The sequence below is a fragment of the Dama dama genome, chromosome 16 (genome assembly GCF_033118175.1).
Source record: "Dama dama isolate Ldn47 chromosome 16, ASM3311817v1, whole genome shotgun sequence".
Lineage (NCBI taxonomy): Eukaryota > Metazoa > Chordata > Mammalia > Artiodactyla > Cervidae > Dama > Dama dama.
Window position 1 is genome coordinate 1,835,186 of NC_083696.1, and position 23,361 is coordinate 1,858,546.

Consider the following 23,361-nt stretch of genomic DNA (forward strand, 5'->3'; position numbering starts at 1 on the left):
CTGCAGAGCATCTGTGGCGAAGGAGGGGGACGCTGGAGCTAGGCGTTCAGAAACTTCTGGGCCCACAGCAAAGAAACCAATTCCCCTGAACTCGACCAGCCTTGGATCCAACGCAGGTTTCTGGCGGGGTGTCTGGAGGAGGGAGCCCCTGCTTGATGCCTGGCCCCCGCTCAGGGAGCACGATGGCCCTGCCCTCTCAAGGTAACAGGGAGAGCTGATCTTCAAAAGGGAAAAACAAACATCAACATGCTAGAAGGATGTGTTTGGTTTCAAGTCACTCACAGAAAGGAACCATCGCAGCACGTGTAGTAAATGGAGAACTGTCGTCTCCCAGGCGCCCCTCACAAGGTCCCCTCCTCTGAATCCGGGCCCTTGGCTCCGCCAGGCCACCCCACCACCTCCCTGCCCTGCGGTTTCCTCTGTGTCCCTTATTTTGTCTGTGTGGCTTCTCAGCGCACTCATGGGCCGCAGGAAGCGAGCGCAACGGCTGGCACTGGATGAAGGAACGGGGAGGAGGGGACGTCCAGGAGGGGCAGGCCTGTCCTCGGCCGAGTGGTCCCCACCAGGAGAGCTGGCGCTGGGCGCACGGCCCATCTCTGACCGCCCCCACCAGCCCCTGCCCTAGGCACCACCGCTGCAGGGGTACCGCATAGGGGCTGTCCTCCCTACAGGGCGGGGTCTCCTCCGGGCAGGGCAAGGGGCACCCGGCGTGCAGGCGGCCAGCACCTGGGGCCCTGGGCGGCCCAGTAAGAATGGGAACGGGCTGGGCCTCCACGTCACCCCTGTAGACCCGGGGTGGTAACTGGAGGTGGCCCAGCTCCTGGCACAACACACAGCCCTCGGGCCTCAGCCGCATCCACAAAGGTGCCTCCGTCGATTGAAAGAGGAGGTGACTTTAGGACACAGGGGAATGAGAGGGTGCTTCAGTCGTAACGGGAACCGGGCCCGACTGGCCATCGAGGGCAGTGCTGGAAATACACCAGGGACTGGCCTGGTGGCTCCATCGAGGGCCACGCCCACCGCAGTGCCGGGTACCCGCTCCCACCTGGAAGCCACGGCACTGCGGCCACCCGGCCCCCCACCTCCAAAGCTGACAGCTCTGCAGCCCCCACACCGGCGACCCCACTGTCCTCTCGTGTGGCCACCTCTGACCCGAGGAGCCCAGGCCACGTGCTGTGTCCCGGCTGCAAGGGAAACGGGAAACTTGATTTATTTCCATGAGGGGAAACAGGACTAATAACCTAGGAAATTCCCCCAAATACAGGAAGAAAATTCAAAAGATGATGAGGCGCCCCAGATAAGTCCCTGACTTGATTTCTCAGTGGTCTGCCCTGGGCTCGAGGGAAACTTCCAGACCAGTGATGGAAAAACAGGGAATCCCGGAAGAGCTCCGCCCTCTGCTGGCCGAGCCCACCGCCCGTCACACTACTTGGCACAGAAGCACGCTGAGAGAGGTGGCCAACAAGTGTGAGAGCCGGGCAAACAGCTCCTGCTTGATTTCAAATGGAAAGTTTTCAAATCTTATATAGTGACATCAGACCGACTAGTGAAGAATAATTAGCATAAAACCTATTACTCAAAACTAACCTGCAGAAACGGTTTCATGGTTTAACATGGAGGCTTTCTTACTGCCATACTTTCCCTGTTTTTCTAACTGTAACTCTGTAAGGAATGAGCACCGTCCCCAAGCACAGAGGTAAGGACATCGACTGGAATGGCTGAAGTGGCCCCAGGCCGTGGCGGGGAGAGGGCAGGGGGCACCTCTGGTAACGCAGTGCAGAGAGAGGACCACTTAGGAAACTAAATCCCTATTTTTAAACCAAAGGCAAAATAAAAGACAAAAACAATACAAACAAAAGTATATACATACATAGAAAATGACACAGCTGATGTCAATATATGTCAAGAAAATCTTGAGATAATTATATTTTTAACTGAGGCGGGCAGAGAGACCTACATGGAAGATTCTGTACTTCTCTAGGAATAGACTTGAAAAGTCATGTATGTAGAGCAAACACCAAGAAAACAATATAAAGCAGCATATTCAGAAACATCATAAATGAATCAAATGAGATTTCACAAACTTGAAGTAACCCACGGGAAGGTAAGAAAAGGACAGTGATGAGAAACCAAGACAGAAAACAGATAACAGAACGGCCGCTTCTGCCCTCACACGCCCGTAATTTAGACAAAAACAGTCTGAGTGAGAGTCAGCCATTCAGTCATGTCCAACTCCTCTCGACCCCAGGGACTGTAGCCCCATGGACTCTCTCCATGGAATCCTCCAGGCAAGAATTCTGGAGTGGGTTGCCATTTCCTTATCCAGGGGATCTTCCCAACTCAGGGATCGAACCCAGGTGACCCGCATTTAGGGCAGACTCTGTACCGACTGAGTCACCAGGGAAGCCTTAACACACCGTTAAACATAGTCTAGATACACCAATTAAAAGAGAGCAGCAGGATGAATTAAACACATACACATGCTCCAACAATAAACTGTTAGCAAAACAGCTCACCTCCAAAAGCGCAGGGCATCCTGGGTAAGAGGAGGGAGGTGCTCCCCTGCAGCCGCTGCCTGCCCAGGACATTCGCCTTCAGGGGGCCCACACCCGCTTCTCATCTACTGACACCCATGCTGTCCTTAACAGGAGGACAGCAGTGGTGGAGGCAAACCAGGAGAGGATCAGGGAAGACAGACAGCGGCAGCACGGACACACCTCCGGAGAACTCCGCTCCCCTGACCTGGACAGCACCGGGAGGTCAGGGAAGCTCTAGAACATTTCGTCTTTAGCAGAGCCCCCACCTCCCACCCACGCCTTTCCTGATACACACAGCCCAGTGCGCAGTGGTGGAGGGGACAGGCTGGCTCAGGACAGACAGACTGACAGGCAGGCAACTGGAGGAAGAATGCTTGAGGAGGGATTAGCATGAAAATCAGCCAGAGGACTGGCAGAGTGCAGCGGCCAGGGGAGCAGAAGAGCCGCGTGGGGCCAGCTCACAGAGGACGTGGGGCAGGTGGGACAGCCCCTTACAGGGCACCCGAAGCCCACAATTACACTTCCCGCTGCACAGACACAGACAGGCCCAGGAGGGCCCCTAGGTCAGGGGAAGACAGGGGGCCAGTACAGGCTCCCAGATGCTCTGGGCTGGTGGTGAAGCCAAGTGAGAGCCTGCATCTGTGCTTTAAAAAAAAAAAAAATCTGTTCTAGGAGTCAAATTACAATGGTCAAGGTGAGACCTGAAGGCCCAAGCTAGGGCCTTGATCAGGAGAGAGATGGGAGGTGGGGGGGGAGGAGTAGGGAGTGAGGCCAGGAAGAGGTCAGCACCTCATCTGACACTCACCCTTCAGCCTGGGGGCTTCAGCAGCGGGTCCAAGCGCCCCTCAGGCTTCCTCTCACTCCCACCCACACCCACAGGCCCAGAGAGACCTTGGGCCACCCCCAAACTGCGCGCCTGACCATGGGCCCAAGACGCTGGGCCCAGGATGGCGCAGCGGCCCCCGTCGTCCTCAGCTCACTGTAGAGGGGGCAGGGGGACTCGGCAGCAGTATTTCACCGCCGCCGCTCTGTCAGCCCTTCACTGCTCTAATTTCCCGAGGACCCTGCGCCGGCGTGATCTACAGTCTTCCTGACATTTCACCTTCCGCTGCTGAAAAATTCATCTGGTCCTGATGTGGGCTGCTCTCCCCCGCGCGCGGAGGCGCGAGATTGATTCCGCTGCCGGTAATACCAGCTGCCACTCACCCAGCCTTCCCGGGGTCGCGGGAGGCGCAGAGCCCGCCGCCAATTGGATGGGAGCTTCTAAAAGCCCCAACTCATCGCCCCTGTGTGCATCCTTTTACCTTTGTTCTCCATCTTGAGTTCACTTGGTTTTTTTTTTTTTTTAAAAAGAGCGTCTGTTGGTCTTCCTGAGATTTCACCAACACGCAGAGAAGATTTTTCTCATTTTCAGGTACTTGCACCTTTCTTTAAAGGCTATTTTCGCAGGGTTTTATGTCTGGCGACTCACAGAACCACACAGTGACATGAATGACACCGCCAGAAGCAGAAGCAGGGTTTCCTACGGTCCTCGGGGTCAGGGCCCCCTCCTCCGCCCCCTCTCGTCCCTCTGGGATCTCGTAACATTGCAGATCTGACCCCGAAACCGCCTGGCTGAGGGGGCTAGGGTGCATCACTCCGGCCTGCCTCTCCAGGGGCTGCTCCTAACCCCCAGCCTCCTCCCGGGAAGTCCTGCTCTTGCCGGGGGCCCAGAGCACACGGTGGTCACCCGGCCCAGCCCAGCTGTCCACAGGTGTATGCACAGCGCCTGCCCACATCACCCCCTCCAGCACCGCGTTTCTCCTGGAGGCCACCAGCGCCACCTGGCTCTCCAGAGCAGGCCAAGGGGCGGGCCCAAGCCACGCCCACCCCAGCCACGCCCTGACCGGATCTCAAGGCCCCTCCCCTTCCAGCCACGCCCCCGCCAGGCTTTCCTTCTAGCCACGCCTCCCCACGACCCTCAAGGGCCACGCCCACCCAAGCCACGCCCCACCGGCTCTCAAGGTCACGCCCCTTACCAGCCACGCCTCCCCGCGGAAGTCCTCAGGGCCACGCCCTGCCTGGCCATGCCCCCGCCCACATCCCAAACAGTGTCATCAGAACAGAGGGCAGGCCTTCAAGGTCTCACCTCTAGTCAAAACACAACAGCAAAGCGTGTGCAGGGAGGCCTGAGGTGCATCCGATGGGTGGACTGACTTCTGGAACCCAGGAACACCCAGAGTGATGGAGGCTGGTTACCTACCTTTGGGTCTGAGAACCCAATCAGGACAGAAGCCCTCCCCAAACCTCTTTCCAAACCTCTCACATAAGTAAACGAGTCACATAACCACTGCTCTCAAGGACTGAACTGTGTCCCCCCGACCCACACACTCACCTGCTGAAGCCCTCACCCCAGCACCTCAGCATGTGATGGCTCAGGTGGACAAGGCCTTCAAAGAGGCGATTCAGATGAGGTCATTAGGGTGGAGCCCTGATTCAAAAGGACCGGCATCCACAGGAGAAACGGGCTTTGGGACACAGCCAGGCCCAGAGGGACGGCCAGTGAGAGGAAGCCGAGGGGAGGGCCCTCGGGCGACTCCTGGACCTCAGGCTGCGGCTGTCCACGCACGTCCGTGGGTTCTGCCGTGCAGACCACAGCAGAGGGAGACTGTAAGCAGGGCAGAGCACCGTGGAAGGAGCCACCTCGAGATGGTCCAGCCTCACAAAGCCAGGGCAGCTGGCGGCCCCGCCTGCATCTCCGGGGAGAGCAGGCAGGGGAGGGGGCAGGGGCAGGGAAGAACAAGCAAGGCCAATGACATGGCTGGGGTTGAGGGAGGAATCAAGCACAGGGTTTTTTAGTCTTACTGGAAAAATTAATTCAAATTGGGCTTTGTCTAAGCACCCCCTCGTGGCCTGAAACCTGGAGGAAGGACCATAAACAAGGTGCGCTGATGAATGACAGAGAATGAAGCCCTGACGAGGTGTCCAGCGGCCAGCCCGGGGGACCACATCTTATTTAACATCTTCATTAGCGATCTGGAAGGAGCGGTAAACAGCACATTAATTAAATTTCCAGATGATACTAAATTTGGAGGTGCTATAGGAAGTCAGTGAGGACATAGAAACGAGGCAGATGGGATCCAAAGAGGTTAGTAAGAAGCAATCCAGGATTCCGTCTCCAAAAACAGAAGCTAATTAAAAACTTCCCCCATGTTCTGGAACTCCATCTAATTCCCGTCAGATGGCTGCACAAGAACAATGTAGGCGGCCCTTGCAGTCCGAACTCACTGTCCAGGCCTCCGTATCCAAAATCGGAAACTGGAAGGAGTGAGCCAGGCTCAGATGAACCCGGCAGTCGAACCCTCCTCACCTGCAGTTCAAAAGCCAGAGGCCAGATGGCTGATGGGAAGCTGCTGTGTAACACAGGACGCCCTGTGACCCCCAGAGGGCTGGGATGGGTGGCGAGGTTCAAGAGGGAGGGGACGTGTGTTTACTTACGGCTGACTCACGATGCTGTACGGCAGAAGTCAACATGATATTGTAAAGCAGCTACCCTCCAGTTAAAAGTGAGAGGCCAGTACAGGCTCTGGTAACACAGTCCAGGTCACACAGCCCGGTGCTGAGAGGAAGACCACCAGCGGGTTTGGGACATTTGGGACAAGCAACAAAATACTGGGTCTGTAAAATATGATGGATTTCTAAAGAGAGAACAGGGCCCTGTGTTAAGATCATTGATCTCATCGGCCTCTAAACGCCAAGATTTGAACATTATCACAAACATCACTCAAGAGTGGGGACCGTTATGTGTCTGTTGGTGACAAAAACCAACAAGAAGAAAACATCTTTATAACAAAAAGTGTTTACAAAATCCTTGCCCCAGAAACAGTGTCCTCGCAGCCTGAAAGAATGTGGGTCAGGGGCTCTGGAATCACCAACGAATCACCGTAGCAAGGTCCTGCCGGAAGTGCGGTAAAGCAGGGTTAAATCAGATACCGGGCACCCCATGCTCCCGGCAGGGTCATCACCACACCCAGGATGCAGAAGCCACCCAAGTGCCCATCGCTGAGTGAGCAGACACAGGAGGCATAGTGTGGACACACAGCGGACCACTGCTTAGCCGTAAGAAGGCACTCTTCATTAGGAACAACATGAATGAACCTGGAGGGCATGACGCTAAGTGAGATGAGGTATCATATGCAGAATGACAAACCCTGTATGATCTCACGTGTATGTGAGATCTAGGAGGAAAAAAAAAAAAGAGCTCACAGCTACAGAGAACAGAGCGGTGGTCGCCAGAGGTGGTTTTGGGGGCATGGAGAATTGGGTGAAGGGGGTCAGGAAGTCCAAACTTTCAGTTATGAGATACATGGGTCCTGGGGATGTAACATACAGCACAGCGACTACAGGCGACAATGCGTGCTGTGTCTCAGTCGTGTCTGACTCTTTTGCAACCCCATGGACTATAGCCCACCAGGCTCCTCTGTCCATGGGATTCTCCAGCAAGAATACTGGAGAGGGTAGCCATTCCCTTCTCCAGGGGATCTTCCCGACCCAGGGATCAAACCCATGTCTCTTGCATCTCCTACACTGGTAGGCAGATTCTTTACCACTGCGGCCCCTGGGAAGCCCACAGCTGACAACACCATATATTTCAGTATTTGGCCATACGGTATTTCAGTACCGTATATTTCAGTCTTTGGCCATACCACCCTGAACGCGCCTGATCTCATCTGTACTGCATATTTGAAGGTTGCTGAGAGAGTTTAACGGTATGTGACTCAAACCTTTATGGTGTACACCTGAAACTAACACAGGTTATATGTCAATTATATCTCAATAAACTGGAAAAAATCCTAATAAATGAACTGCCCGCGCCTGGCACCTTAGCATTCAGAGGTAGCTGTCATAATCACCACATTTCCTCACGTGCAGAACGAGATGGTGCAATGGTGAGAGTCAGCAGCAGTGTGTGACCTGCCCACCATGAGCCATGGGGTGGGGCTTCGGCCTGAATCTCCCAGGCGAGCACCACGCCCCACATGCCTGGCGCCGGTCTCCAGCCAGGCCCTGTAACGGGCCACTCCTCAGCCCTGCACCTCGGTCCAGGCCGTGCAGAAGCTCTGCTTCCTCTACGCAGGCAGGCAAGCGGCGGATGAGCTGGAGATGGGTGGGGCTGTGTTTCTCTTCGCCAGGGCCACCTTCTACTTCTCACTAACGGATAAGTCGTTCAGGGGAACAGGCAACAAAGAAACACGCAGTTTTTTTGGCAAGTAAGAGTTAATCGTATCTACATCCTGAAGGAAACAGCATTGGAACAAAACAGTAACTTGATCCCAAAATAATATTTCACATGGCTGGTTTCCCATTTCTCACCAGACACAGGGACCCAAGTGAAGGACCTCCACGTGAACCCCAGATGGAAGAGGAGCTGACGAAACACACACCTAATGATCACGCGGCAGACACAACCCCCATGCATGGCCCCCACAGAACCGCAGGCCCTCACCCGGGCTCCTGCCCCCGGCGACGTCATCTTTGGCTGACGCTGGTCAGCGCACAGAGCTCTCAGTGAGGAGAAGCCTGTCGGATCTATGTTAGCCACAGAGCAAGAGAGGCCAGAAAACCTGTACATGTTAAAATGGGGTGCAGACCACTTCCATTTCCTGCCCCACTGTACTCAGTCTGGGGTGGGGAGGACACCCGGGGCCGGCCCTGTGGGAAACCCCCACATCTGCAGGGCTGGGGTTGGCACAGAGCTCCCGGGGGCTCCCCAGAGACTGCTCTCCCCAGAGAACTTTCTGACTTCTTTTCAATGTGCTCATCCTCGGCACCTGGATCTGGGGAGAAGACTCACCTCTCGCCTCCCAGCTGAGCACCTACTGACTGAAGGAAAGGCGTTCCCTCTTCCCGCATCCCACATCTAAAGTACAGGAAAAACTCAGAAGAATGGTGAGTTTAAACATCGGAGTAGCGTCTGGAGTAGCATCTGGAGCCAGAGACTCATGCTGCGCTGGTGTGTGGCCCCCAGATGGACCAGCCGGCTCTAAACAGGCCCCCTCCTGCCCCAGGTGGGACTCTGACTAAAGAGATGCTGTTCGCTGTCAAGGGCACCGCCCGGAGCAGGATCCAGGGCCAAACCCCAACCCTGTCCCCACCAGACACGCGAACCTGACAGTCACTCAGCCTTCCTATGCCTCGGTTTCATCAGTAAAATGGGAGCGTGACGAGCGGCCGCTCCTTGAAGTGTTGAAACAGCGTCTGATGTCCTGGGCCAGCAGCCTTCACGCAGCTGCTGTCGCTCTTGTGGCTGCTGACAAAGCAGGCACAGTTCTCCTGTAATGACTGTCACGAGCTTAAATGCGAGTTATCACTCACCAAACCAGGTCTATAAACCAAACGTGGCAAAATCCATTAAACCCAAGAACATTACAGTCTCCCAAGGCAGCAGAAACAGAAGCCAAAATACATAAATGGGACCTAATCAAATTTATAAGCTTTTGCACAGCAAAGGAGACCATAAACAAAACAAAAACACAACCTACACAATGGGAGGAAAATATTTACAAATGACGCAACTGACAAGGGCCTGATTTCCAAAATATACAGAGAGCTCATACAACTCAACATCAAGAAAATAACCCAATCAAAACATGGGCAGAGAGTCTAAATAGAAATTTCTGCAAAGAAAACACATGCTGTGTACTGTGCTCACTCACTCAGCTGGGTCCAAGTCTTTTTGAAAAGATACATGCAGGTCAATGTTCATCACAGCACTACTTACAACAGCTAAGACATACAAGCAATCCAGATGTCCATCAATAGATAAATGGATAAAGAAGATGTGGTACATATATACAAGGGAATACTACTCAGCCATGAAAAAGAATGAAATAATGACATTTGCAGTGACGTGGATGGACCTGGAGATGATCATACTAAGTGAAGGAAGTCAGAGACAGATATCAGAGGACATCACTTACATGTGGAATCTAAAATACGATACACATGAACTTACTTACAAAATGGAAACAGACTCACAGACACAGGAAAAAATGCATATGGCTACCAAAGGGGAAAAGGTGGGAAGGGATGAATTAGGAATCTGGAATTAGCAGACAAAAACTACTATATGTAAAATACCCAAGGGCCTACTGTACAGCACAGGGAACTGTATATTCAACATCGGTTGAATAAACCATAATGGGAAAGAATATGAAAAAGAATAAATACATGTGTATGTATAGCCGAATCACTTTCCCGCACACCAGAGACTAACACGTCGTAAAGCAACTATAATTCAATAAATTAAAAAAAAAAAACCAGACCATAAAGCCGGCAGCGTCTGCTCCTGCTGGGGATCTAGAGATTGGCAGGTGAGCGAAGTTACACCGTGGTTCCTTTCGATGCTTACAAGGAGGAGGAAGAACTCCAGCCTCTGAAGACCACACATAACCTCTCCGAGTGATAAAAGGACACAGTTCCTACCTATAGTTGCACCCATTCCACACGGCATGTCACTGGGTGAGAAGTGAAAGGTTCTAGGCCTAAGAAGCGGCTTCCTGAACCAGCCAGGGCACTGGGACCCCCTGGGTCACCTTTACCCCTCAGAGGAGCCTGCTCAGGCCTGGGGCACTGCCGTGGCCCCCATCACCCCCCCAGGTCCGGTGTACACAGGACAGATGCCCAACTGCAGGCCGAGTGAAGAGGAGGCGGTCTCTGGAGGGACGCCCGCCAACCCATCGCCGCAGGAGAGGGTGGCAGGACCTAGAGGCCGCCCGCTGGGAGGGGGACCAGGGAGGGAGGGGGACCGGGGAGAGAAGGGCGGGTCATCGCCAAGCACTTCCAGCGACACAAGACGCCTCCGTCCCCTAAACAGAGCTCCCACCTCGGCCGCGCCGGGCCACGCCTGAGCCAGGCAGAGAGCCGTCCTGCAGACTGGCCTACATCTGCCTGCCGGACGTGGGGACCTGTCAGAAGGACCCCGTGAGTCCGGGGGTCAGCAGATGCACGCGCTTTGCTTCCCCTTCAGAAGCACGATGCTCACTGGACACTACACGTGACGCTTTGGTTCCTGAGAAGCGAACGTCACGCTAGAGACCACGTTGATGCTGTGACCCCCAGCACCCCACTGCATGTGTCCGGTCCTCCCGTGACACCGACGGGCGCTAGACGGATGGGAGGGCGGCTTGCTCAGAGAAAGTATCTGAATGTCTAGGTTACGTCAACCTACTGCAACTTCGCTATCATTTTCCAACAAAGAACAGAACGCTGCAAGAAGCTGTCTGCCTGCAGGTTGTAGCGACGGAGGATGTGTACATGCTAAACGGTCCCAGAGACGGGAGGGCGAACCGGGGCTGGGCGGGAGCCCGTGGGGGCGTGGCAGCACGCAGCGTGAGACGCGCGTGGCGCTGAGAGGCGTGGCTCCCAGACCCTGACCCTGCACCCTCCGGCTGTTTCACACGCACAGAGATGGCGAGAAAGACGCAAGCCCGCCGCCCTCTGAGGGTGCGGGAGAGCGAGGATGCGGGTGGCTGTGCCCCCACCCACCCGGGCGGAGACCCTCAGGCTCATCCCTCCCCTGCCCCGGGGTCAACGCTCCGGGAACAGCTGTGGTTCCAGCTTCCTTTCTTGGCCCTGGACTACAACAACCGCTTATTACAGTCTCCATCCACCCACAGTATCACAGCTTCTCTGTGAAGGCACTTCCCTGAGTCCACAGCTTACGGACCACGCACCCATCCCTCCGCGGGCACCCAGACCCCCGGGACACTCACTTCACTGTAGCAGGTGGTCTGCGGGCACCCAGACCCCCGGGGACACTCACTCTGGTTGTAACAGGTGGCCCGCGGGCACCCAGACCCCTGGGGATACTCACTCTTGTTGTAGCAGGTGGCCAGCACGCCTTTGTCTGCGGGGCTGGCACTAATGTGCCAGATCTCCCCCGCCTGATGCAGGAGCACATTTTTATTGATAATGTTGTTCTCGTCGTCAAAGTCTATGACGTGGATCTACAGACACAAGGAAAGAGCCGGTCAGAAGCTCACACACTTCCCACTCGCCTTCACAGGTCAGAGACTAACAGGAGAACCAAACGCACCTTGGACACTTTTACCAGTTCTGTACTGCACTAACAGCGCTCACTTCTACCCCCGCATCTCACTCTATACCTCTCAAAAGACAAGTGTGAAATCCCTGCAAAGTATTAAGCCTGCGAGCACAGAAACCTGCCCCGCCACGCCCAGTCCTCCAGATGAGACACCAAAGGCGCAGTCAGGCCTTGGCGGGTGTCAGGGCCAGAGTCTGCAGGAGGGGACCGCCTGCCGCAACCAGCCCAGGCCTGCGGCTCGGCTGAGCGGGGCAGGGTGCTGCTGCCTGCCGAGGACCAGGCTTAGCCCCGATCAGTCCCCTCCACAGTGGACACAACTCATGTTGGAAGCAGCCAAGGACAGAAGTGGTGAGAGAGTGCTGCACATCATGTCATGCCCCTCTTAAAACGCTTCCTAAAAACAAGGCCGACCGCCACCAACCCCTCTGATCATGTAGCAGTGACGACAGCATCGTGTTTCAGCCACTAAGTGAAAAGTTAAATATGCTAGTGCCACGCTATTCCGGATAATTTCTAGGGGAATGAAAATGATGTTCACATTCACTCTCTTATCAATAATCAAGTCACTGGGGAAAATAAAATTTACAGTTTTTTAAATCAATTTATACTGATAATCATGGATCCGCACAAAGACCTATATCCAATCAGGAATGTTCGCTGTGGCACTGACTGTCACAATGAAACAGAAGCCACCTATATGCCTGGCAATGGGGAATTGTTCAGGTGAACCGACTGTAATACAACAGTGTGAAGCCAGCCACTCTTCTCTGAACACTTTCCAGTGCCGGGAAAAGGGTCCATAGCATATACAAAAGGGAGAGGGAGAGGGAAAGTCGCTCAGTCGTGTCAGACTCTTTGTGATTCTCCAGGCAACAATACTGGAGAGAAGCCTTTCCCTTCTCCAGGGGAACTTCCTGACCCAGGAATCACACAAGGGTCTCCTGCATTGCAGGTGGATTCTTTACCAGCTGAGCCACCAGGGAAGCCCAAGAAGAGAGGGCTTGGAGAGGGCAGCCTATCCCTTCTCCAGGGGACAAAAGGAAAAAAGAACCAGTAAAAGAACTGCACAAACGCTCCACACGCTTTTTGCCAAAAAGTAAGCACGCCCCAGTGAGAGAATTAGAAAGTGACTGGTTCCCTTTGGGTGATGAAATTATAGAGGCTTTTCATTTACTTCTTTGTGGTTTGGTTTTATTTTTAAATTTTTTTCAAGCACTGTTTTGCAGTCAGAACAAACACTAAAATGCTATTTTAAAAAACGTTTCCATGACACCCGAAGCACCTCCCCCTGCTGGCCCAGGGCCTCTGGCTCTGCCCTTGGCTGCTTCCCTTGTATCACGTTCTCACACGGAGTCGCTCCCCTGTCCCTCGAGGGCCGGCCTGGGCAGAACTCAAAGCCCACCACTGCCCCCTACAGCCTGTGCGACCCGAGCCGCGGTGTGCCCGAGAGTGTAACGATCGTGCTGGGACCACGCAGCCAGGCAGAAGCCGCCCTTCTCCGGGGGCAGTAAGGAGATTAAACACCAGCAACACTGTTTTCAATCTTTGAGACGATTTTCGGTCAGTTTCTCCAGCACTCATGGCCCAGTGGAGTTTTCACAGTGGGTTTGGAAATACTCCGGGTGGACAGCTTCTATATGAAGTTTATAACAGTCGCATGGGAACACAGACTAAACAGCAATACACAAACCCGGGAACTATTTCTGTGTTGTTAGAGTGAGCAAGAAGCTTCTTCCTAAGTATCTGACACGTTTCCGCCTTACCAGAACATCTGTGAGTGCTGAGAAAAGGATGCGCTGAGCTGTCCTCCTTGGCCGGGAGCACTGTCAGGACAGCTGCGTGGGGAGCACGGGAGCGCTGGCTTCCAGGTCCTCCTTTGGGGCTGTGGACCTGGGGGCGTGCACACCCTCCCCTGCACACGGGTGGCTCCTGGCTGAGGAGCCGTCCCTCCAGCCTGATCTCTCCCCACACTTCCCGCTGCCGCAGAGTCCCCGCTCCCGCCTGGGGAAGGAGCCTCTTTCCTGTGAGGACGAGAAGGCAGGGAGTCCAGCCAGGCTCTGGTCCGTGGTCCACACGGGTCTTCCTCCAGCCCAGGTAAACGTCAGCCTCCGCCCTCCACGGCGGGGGTGGGGAGGAGTCCATGACCCCCCAGGTCCACCTCTCCTAATCTGACACTCTAATAGCGTGCCCTTTAAGCTTCAGAGTCTAGGCTCTTTCCACACGTCCTCGCCCGCAGCAGGATCACGGACTGGTCCTAGGACACGACCTCGGGAGATGCTGTCATCAGGCACGCTCGGGCAGGGCGGGGGACGTCAGCACCGCCGACAAGCAGGGGTCAAAGGAGTGGCGACTGATACGCCGCAGACACTTGAGCTATTTGTACCACGCTGGCTCCTTTAATCCTGAAGAGACCTCGATGATGACAGGATGATGCATCATTACCAGCCGCGGTTACAGGGGAAGAAACCGGGGCTGACACAGCTGGAGCAGCGTGGCTCGTTCCAGAGCAAGCGCCGTGAGCCCCCCCACCGCTGGGGCACAGGAGGCGCCCACCCGCCACAACACTGGGCTCCGCACCACAGCAGGTCAGCAGAGGGCCAGGCAGCTCCGCACCCCGGGGGGCTGTGACCCAGGCGCCTGTGCCCAGGGCACCACCACCTACGCTGCTCACGTCAAGTGCACACACTGACACGTGCGGCTGCAGGCCAGTTACAAAAGCAAGTTACATCACGGAGAAGACACTACGGTTAGGGTGAGGGCCAAAGATGACGCGGACGAGGAACACAGAGCGATTCGTGCTGGCTCCGAGGGGGGAACGTGTGTGCTCGGCTGGGCAGTGTGTGAGGTCTTCACGCCCCTGCTGAGCTTTTAGTAGCTTAGAATGAAGCTCAAGGACTTCCCTGAATGCTCAGCTGGTAAAGAATCCACCTGCAATGCGGGAGACCTGGGTTCAATCCCTGGGTTGGGAAGATCTGCTGGAGAAGAGAACGGCTACCCACTACAGTATTCTGGCCTGGAGAATCCCATGGACTGCAACTTTGGGGTTGCAAAGAGTCCAACACGACTGAGTGACTTTCACTTTCAATGAAGCTCAAACTCACATTTTGAATTGCCATTATTAAAATTTTAAAGCTGGACTCAGTGCAGGGCTGAGGGTGTAGACAACACTCTATAGAGTTTAGGAGCCAGGGTGATCAAACTTACTAGGAAGCCTGTAAAGGTGCTCTTAATCAAGGCCGCTCGTGTTCTCACAGACTCAGGGCTCAGAGAAAGCGGCCTCTGTCCTGAGAGCGAGCACATGACCCCAGGCCAACACACTCTGTCCATTTCATCTCTTACTGAACTCAGTAAACTCGAAAATTCAGAGGGAAAAAAAAATGTGGCAAAATTGGAAACTAAAAAGTGAAAGCTCCCCCCTAGGAAAAGTAAAGCCCCAGCATCTCCCCATGAGAAGTCCTCCTGGCACCCACGGCGGCCCTCCGCGGGGCCGCTAGACAGCAGACGCCACGGCCTCCCCGCCGGCGTGCCCTGCCTCTCGTCTGGATCCAAAGCCAGCCGTGCAGCCGGCAGCTCGGGGAGGCGACACCTCAGGCAGGCAGGCAGGCTCATGCTGCAGTGATTCCAGGCGCTGCGCCCCACGGCGCCTCGCGGTTCCCAACTTCAGGTCTGGGGCGGCCCTGCCCCAGCAGGGCTACTGGGGCCCTTCTGCAGCGGCGCCTGCTCACTCCACGTCTCTGTCCCTTTCTCGGGACTCTCACATCTCCACCCTTCCGCCAGCCAGGAGATTCACTTTGCGAGGCTCCATCCTCACGGCCCCAGCGCCTTCCAGAGGGCCCCCTCCTACCTCCATCACGTCGGGGTTGGCTCCCATGTGCAGGTTTGCGGGGGGACAGAGCATTCAGCTCACAGTGAGGGGACACGTGGTCAAGGGCCAGGGAAAAGCTGGGGTGGGAGCCGGTCAGGGGGACAGTTGGCCAGCTCACTCCTCGTGACCACATGTACAAGCGAGAAACACACGCAGAACTGCTTCAAAAAGGACACACAGGACGCAATCAACACGGCGAGACCAGAGCCCCCAGACCACAAAGAGGGGAGCGACTCCTGGGAGTGAGATGGGAGGATGGGTGGGGGTTGGGGGGGCAGGTGCACGTGGGGTGGGTTCGAGGCGCAGCCCTGAAAGGGCTTCACAGAGACCCCACAGCGGTCAGCCTGGAGCTCCTCAATGGGACGAGCATCGCGCAGGTGGCCTCTGCAGGGAAAGCCTGGTGCAGAAGCAAATAAACCCCCACCCTGCAAAAGCTCAGCTCCCAACCGGAGGAGCACCTCCCCGGAGAAGGCGAGCCCCCGACAGGAGGCTCCAGGGCGGCCTGACCAGCTCTGACCGCAGGCAGGGCCCCGGGCGACACTGCCGGCACAGAACATAGAGCGGCTCGTCAGGCACGGGGCGGCCCGCAACTGTGACAGCCCCGGAAACTGTCAGGGGAAAGAGCCGAGCTGAATTCAGCAGTGCGGACTCCAGCGCCGGGCACTTCCCTGGGAATAGCCAGCTTCGGGGAGGCGCTGACGGCCTGAGGCGAAGCCCGGGGCCAGAGACCCCGCCAGCAGCCCCCCTTCCCAGGAAGGGCCCAGCCTGGGCGGGGGCGGGGCAGGAGGCTTCCAGGCTGGGGGTCACGCGACGCCACGGCCACTGTCACAGCTGCAGGGCAGGCGGGCTTGGCCCTGGGGCCGCCCGGACAGCAAACCTCAGCAGCTGAGCTTCACAGTCACCGCAGGCGCGGGGGGCGGGGAGACGGGGTGCTTAGTGGTCACCTCGCCACGTCCCAGCCGGGCCCTGGGAGGAACCACGTGGCTGCTCAGGGCCAAGTCTTCTGTTTGGAGATGGGGCCACGGCACCCCCGGTACCTATCCAGCCGCTGGTCCCCCAGCGTCCCCGGCCAGGGCCGGGTGTCACCGCCTTTATCCCTCACCAGCTCGTGGCTGCAGGCGGCTGCGAGCGCTCCCTGGAGGGGGATGCACACAGCACTCACATGGGGACACACGCGACTCGCCAGGTGGAGCGGACACGGGGAGGCCCCCGGACGCCCTCGCTGCGGGAAGCAGGACAGGACAGAGAAGGGGGCAGGGACAGTCAGGGAGGAGGGCGCACCATCTTAAAACACACGCGGTTCGACCCCTGATTGGGGAACTCACATGCGGCCAGAAAAAAATAAATAAAAACTGATGTTCTACCGAAAAGGTCAGTGGTACAGGCCCGGAAATGAGGGGCATTGAAAAGTAAGTAGATAAGGAAAAGGCAGTTGGTCGTGCACTGGCTCGGTGCCCGAGCCCCAGCGCCCCCATCACACGCTGCTCTGGTCCTTCCAGACGCAAGTGTGTCCCCGCTGGCACTGGGCGCCTTCCTCCCCCCACACCCCCCAGCAGCACCCCAGGCTGCACGGGGCCACTCTCCTCTTGCCTGTGGGACAGCCACGGCTGACTCTTTTTATAAATAAATCAGTCCCATCTGACATCTTCCAGGAGAAAAGCAACACATACACACACTCAGAAAACCGGAAATTATAAGGAAACAATTTACATCATATGCACATCTCCTGAAGATAACCATGGCTCACGTTTTGGGCCCTTTTGACCTATTTCTAGTCTTTCTTCTATGCAGAGATGCAATTTTGTACTTTATATACCTTTTTAATATAAAGGTATAGTTGACAGAACATTACATTAGCTTCAGGTATACAATGGAGTGATTTGATATTTGTATATATTGCAATTTTTTTTTTTACACACTGGTGATCACGTACTACATACGATCTTAACATCTAAGAATCCCCTGAGAATTTTTCAGCTGTGATGCTTCTGAGGAGACTCAGCTTTCATGCCTGCAGTGAATGAACACCATTCTGAAAGGAAGGAGATTCAGTCAGGGTAACCACGTGGCTGCACCATCACAAATGGCATGTCGTGCGTGGCTGCCTCCCGTTTTCTCCCATCCTCTGTACCATCCCAATAATGTTCCTTGTATGTAAAGCTTTTTCGATGTTTTCGGTGTACGGAATACAGGTTAAATACTGTGAACATTCAGACTGTGTGAATCTCTAGGCGGGTATCACCAAATGAGCTCCCCGTCACCGGGCCCACACGAAGCCGTGCGTCCGCACATGAGCGGGTTCACCACGCCCATCCGCACGGGGCGGGCCCGCAGGGCGATTGACCCCACCCCCAGGGGGCGGGGTCCGGAGGCGGGCTGCGCCACGTGGCACCACCTCGCGCGCTCCCCCAGGGTCGGGGCGGGTGAGTCTCTGCAACATCCGCACCTGCGTCCACGGCTCCGCCGCCACTGGAGGACGAGGAAGACGAAGTCCAGCGAGGTTAGTCCATTTGTTCAAGGCCAGACATCTGAGGTCTGGCCAAGGCCAAGCTGAAAACCCGACCTCGTGAGAACACATCATTCTTCCTACCCTAGAGACAAGCCACACCCTGTGTCTCTCCCTGGATCACCCACTCGATGTTGAGACGGGATTATGGCCTCCAGCCTCAGCTAGAGAGTGCCGTGAGTCATCAAACCGGTCGTCCAGTGGCCGGGGTCAAAAGGGTGACACTGCCCACGTACCCTCGTACCCTCAACCACCTGCATGGTGACCCCGGTGCACCCACAAAACACTACACTACGGCTGCAACGACACACAGAACAAGGTTAAATTCCTCGCGCCCGGTCGTTACATACAGCGGGCTGTGTAAATCCCAATGAAAGCTCTGCTTTGTTTGGGTGGCATTAATTCTCAAATTTTTTTTAAAATTTTTTTTTTTTTTTTTTTTTTCACGTCAGACAGGTAATGTGCCGATATCGTAACAAGGTTTGGAAGGAGGCACATGTCACGCAACAGCGTGAACACCCAATCATCATGCTCATGAACTACAAAAGGATCAATTCTCAAACGCTACTTGAAAAATCAAGAACAAAATAGCTATAAAACTAAGAACAGGCTTGGTAATTAACATGTATACATTTGTCAGAAATAGTTACCTGATTATCATACTTGAGAGACTGCGTCCCAACCAAAAACCGAATGGCGTCTGTCTCCGCAGTCTGAGGCGTGAGGGCCCGTGCCTGCAGGGGGAAGAAGAAGGCACACGTGGGTGGAGGTGGACGGACAGACCACGCGGGCAGCCGCCGCCTGCACCGCCGCTGGGGGAGCCCCGGGGCAGAGGGTCTGCCAAAGCTTAGAAACATGCAGGAGGAGCCCTCAACTCTTGTACGACCTATGACCTAACTGCGCTTCTGAAGGATCTGGAAACAACTGTCATTGGAAACAAAAATTAAACAGTAAAGATATAAACAGTAAAGATATATAATTTTGTCTTTAACAAAATTATTTACGTCATTGACTTGTTTGAACAAATTATTCTTAATAACAGAGCAAAAGATGGCTCCCACTGAGGGCAGAGCAGGTGGTTTGAGCCACATCTCCTGCAGAGCCAACTGGAAAAACTCAATCCAAACCCCTGAGCTTGTTTCAAGGCTTCAGGAAGCTGTCACAGGCATGAACTGCAAGGTCCAGGAGAGGAAGAAGCTGGGGGGGGGGGGGGGGTGCTGACCGCCTGCCCATGGTCACCTGGGCTAAAGGTTTCGCCCCTCCCTCCTCAGACTTCCGGAAGTCCTGCAAGGGCAGGAAGGGGCCTGAAGAGCAGAAACCGACCATCTTCAGTGAAACGTGGAGACGTCTATAGTCCAAAAGCGCCCAGGGAACACCGCCTCTGAGATGGGGAAGGTCGGCACTGAGAGAAGATGCTGAGGAAGACGCTGGCGCCCACGCCCCGAGCAAAGCAGGACCGTGGCCGGGGAACCGCCAGAGGGGCCAGCCAGAACAGGGGTCCCCCACACACCGGGGCGCCAACTAGAGCAGGGCAGGGGACCTACTGGCATCTCAGGAGGTGGCTGGAGCTCCATGGGGCAGAGCGGGGGGCTGCCCTGGGGGCCCCCGGGGGAAATGAGCGCTGCAAAACCCAGAGCCGCGAGCACTTGTCGGCCTGGGCCAGGCAGGGCTGCCTCCACCTACAGAGCCCACGGCACGGGAGCTCAGCAAGGAGGACCAGAGGGAGGACTGAAGGGAGGATCAGAGGGAGGACCGGAGGGAAGACCGGAGCTTCGAAAGAAGGGCCAGAGGGAGGACCGGAGGGAGGGCTGGAGGGAGGACTAGAGGGAGGACTGGAGAGAGGACCAGAGAGAGGATCAGAGGGAAGACTGGAGGGAGGGCTGGAGGGAGACAAGGGGAAAAGGCTTCAGGAGGTGCAAACGCCAGGCGGCAGGGCCATGGCAGGGCCAGAACCCACGATCAGACACAGGGACACTCACAAAACTCGAAAGCAAACACCTCCTCAAACGAGAGGGAGAAGAACAGACTGGAGAGGCTCGGCAAGACCACCCAGACAACTGAACCCGAGCCGACATGGCGGGCAGGACCGTGAACCACACCCCACGCCACGCGCAAGGACAGAAACCCCAAATAAGGAACACACTCAACCTCTGAAGATGCAGTAGGTCTATGAAATGGAACAGCAAGACGGCCTTGAGCTTCAGTTCATCAGGTTAAAAGGCAGCGTCCCTGTGCATTGGTTTGGAAGCAGCAGATCCACTGACTGACTGACGACGATTACTGTTAAGTCCTATAAAATCAGCCTACAAAACGGGGGGGTGAGGGCGCCTGACCACAGCCACCTTGGGCAGCTGCTCTTCACTGTGGTGACAGAAACGCAAGAACTTAGGCACCAGCTCAGAAGCATGCAGGACAAGGGGGTGAAACTCCAGGGAGAGAAACCTGGCGCCCTGAGCACCGCTAGTGAGCAAGGCATTAACTGGGGAAGCCAGGACACACACAAGCACTGAACCTAAAACTCACCCTGCTTCCAAGCAGAAGTCCTGAAATGCTGGCTAAACATGGCAGAGAACCCTACTTGAATCAGCAGTCAACAAAACATTGTGCAATTAAAAAAAGGGGAAACCTGAGTAAAGATTTGGCAAAAGACTGTGATTAACTGTTGGGAGTCCGACGGGAGACAGGAGAGCGGGGAAAAAGCAGAAAATCCTCAGGTGCCACGGTGTCCAGTCACCAGGTTATGTCCGGGAGGGAAGAGCGGGCAGGTCAAGACTAGAAGAAACACCTTCTGAAACGCTGAGAGAGGTTATTCTCACCAGATAAGGTGGAAAGGAAATGTTTGGGGTCTGGTGATTTTAACCAGACTTGCAGTAACTGACTTAAATGACTTGAAAGCACTGATTGTTTAAAATTTTTTAAACACACAAAAAAGAACAAAAACCATGAACACAAGTCAAAGTGCTGCAGAAAGGCGAATGTGCTCAGCACTTTCTCATTTCAACAGCCGCCCACACTGCTCTTCTGCCTCTTACCGGCACCGAGCTGCCTCGTTTTACCCTCCAGACCTCATCACCTTCAGCCAGTGGTCAACATCTTGCTGCACCACCATCCTGCCGATTACAACAGTTGTCTCTCTGTCCACACCGTTTGCTGAACAGGGCAGGCAGGCGCGAGCGGGGAAGCTGGAGAACCCTCGAGGGGCCGTGGGAGCTGCAGACACATTTATTCTCCCGACTGGGGCCACAGCCATAGCAGCGGACACGCTGCATTCCCTCCTCTCGGGGCTGACCCGGCGGACACAGACCCAACGCAGCTTCAGGGGCTTTTCAGTGGAGCTTATATATGCTTACAGACAGACGTGGCCGAAGACAGCGTGGCGTGATGCACACGCACAGCGCTGAGTGATCCCAGCTGTTACAGAACCACATTTACAGACTGTGGAGCAAGAGCGAGAGGCCGTGGGCCAAAAGGGTCTGGCCACCACCCTCTTGGCCAATGTGCTCCTTCTCCACATTCTACCCCCTCAGGGTCTCTCGGCTCACAATCTGCACACAGTTCATTTTCGTGCTATTTCCTTGGTGAGTAACGCTGACCCTGAACAGACATTCTGCAACAGCAGTAGATGCTACAGCAAACAGTCACGTCCCCGGTACATAGCACACTCAATGCCAGGTGTCATCTGGAACTCACGTTGCAGTCCTTGCTCTCATGGGGCTAGAAGGGCCACCCACCACACGTGGAGTGACTTTAGCTCCATGGCCAAGCCCAGTCCACCAGCTGTCCTCGTGAGATGGCAGGAAGGCCTCCACAGGTTTTATTGCTGCTGCTGCTAAGTCGCTTCAGTCGTGTCCGACTCTGTGTGACCCCACAGACGGCAGCCCGCCGGGCTCCGCCGTCCCTGGGATTCTCCAGGCAAGAACACTGGAGTGGGTTGCCATTTCCTTCTCCAATGCATGAAAGTGAAAAGTGAAAGTGAAGTCGCTAGTTGTGTCCGACTCTTAGTGACCGCATGGACTGCAGCCCACCAGGCTCCTCCGTCCATGGGATTTTCCAGGCAGGAGTACTGGAGCGGGTTGCCATTGCCTTCTCCAACAGGTTTTACTAAGGACCTTCAAACCCGCCACAGGCGCTGGGCCCTCCCCTTCAAAGAAGGAATCTGTGGCATTCACAGCCCACATACATTATTCCAAATGCTTTCAAACTGTCCTAAATCTGCCAGAGAATTCAGAGGTTAGTAGCACATCACAGACACAGTCTTTACACTCCACTGTTCTAAACCCACATCACAGACACAGCCTTTACAGAGTGCCTCCACACAGGGAGAGATCTGGTTTCCAAAGGTAAGGACACAGTCTTTACCGTATAGCTCTGCACGGGGAGCCGTCCAATTTAAGGACACAGCCTTTAAGAGGCATCAGAAGGAAGGTCTGCGGACGCCATGTAATCTTCTAACTGAACTGCCCGTATCTTTTGCTGTGGCCCTTCCCAAACCAAGTAAACTGCTGCTCTGGTCTTAGCTGTCTCCGTCGCTCTAGGAGCAGAGCAGTGGTCCCTTTATCAGTTTTATTTCTATCAACTCCCGCTGCCAGCAAATCAGCCCAAATTTGCATCCCCTTTGCCTGCTGCCATCCGTAGACTTTCCCAAGCCTGCCGCCCATGGAGGGAGCAGTTAAGGAGCCGAAAGAGGTGGACGGGGCGTCGTTCAGAACAGCGTCCCGCGTGCCACCTTCATAACGCCCGCAGTCCTCTGGGCTACCGGGCCAGAGCAGAAGCTTGAGGGCGTGGTGTCGGCTGACCCCAAGCGCTCCTCTCCCCATCATCGCCCAGGCCCTCCTGGTACTGTCTGCGCGTCACCCAGCCCCGAGCGTCCCCTCTGGTTGTCTGCAGGCCCGGGGGACCCTCAGGGCTCCGCAGGTGTGGGTTCAGCAGGCGCTGACCCAGCTCGAAACTCTCCACTGCAATTGTACTTTCTCTTTTTCTCCGCTGGGGTTGGTCCTGAGTCTGGCTGTTCATGCTGCTGATGACCTCCGCTGTCCCACTGCTTCTTGGTATGCACACTGTTCACGGAACCCGGGGCAGGCACAGCACCAGCGGGGAGCCTGCAGGAAAACTCAAGGAGCCCTAAGAACTGCCGACATGCCGATTCTCTCCTGACTGGCCCAGCAGCAGAAACGCTGTGTTCCCTTGGGGCTGACCCAGCAGACACAGTCATAAGGCAGCCTCAAGGGCTTTTCGGGTGGAGCTTATACATGCTTACAGAACAGACATGGCAGTGGCCACGTGGGGACACTGAGATGCACAGAGCTTTAAGTTATCTCAACTGTTATATAACCACGTAGTTACAAAACGTGGGGCGAGAAAGCCTGAC

General features: G+C 55.4%; 1 protein-coding gene and 1 non-coding gene across 4 annotated transcripts in view; both read right to left on the reverse strand.

Annotated features, from left to right (window-relative positions):
- EIPR1 (EARP complex and GARP complex interacting protein 1) overlaps positions 1-23,361 on the reverse strand; it is a 101,316-nt gene that overhangs the window by 74,938 nt on the left and 3,017 nt on the right. For 2 of the 3 annotated variants that reach the window (XM_061163251.1, XM_061163250.1), the window contains exons 2-3: positions 18,644-18,727; positions 11,392-11,524 (exon numbers count right to left, since the gene is read on the reverse strand). In XM_061163251.1, coding sequence (XP_061019234.1) covers positions 11,392-11,524; positions 18,644-18,727 — 217 coding nt within the window. Of the gene's footprint in view, positions 1-11,391; positions 11,525-18,643; positions 18,728-23,361 lie in introns of those variants that run through there. The other variant, XM_061163252.1, reaches the window with a different exon arrangement.
- Positions 18,440-18,544, reverse strand: LOC133071489 (small nucleolar RNA U13). Its single transcript, XR_009696441.1, has one exon. It is a non-coding gene; the product is annotated as a small nucleolar RNA U13 (small nucleolar RNA).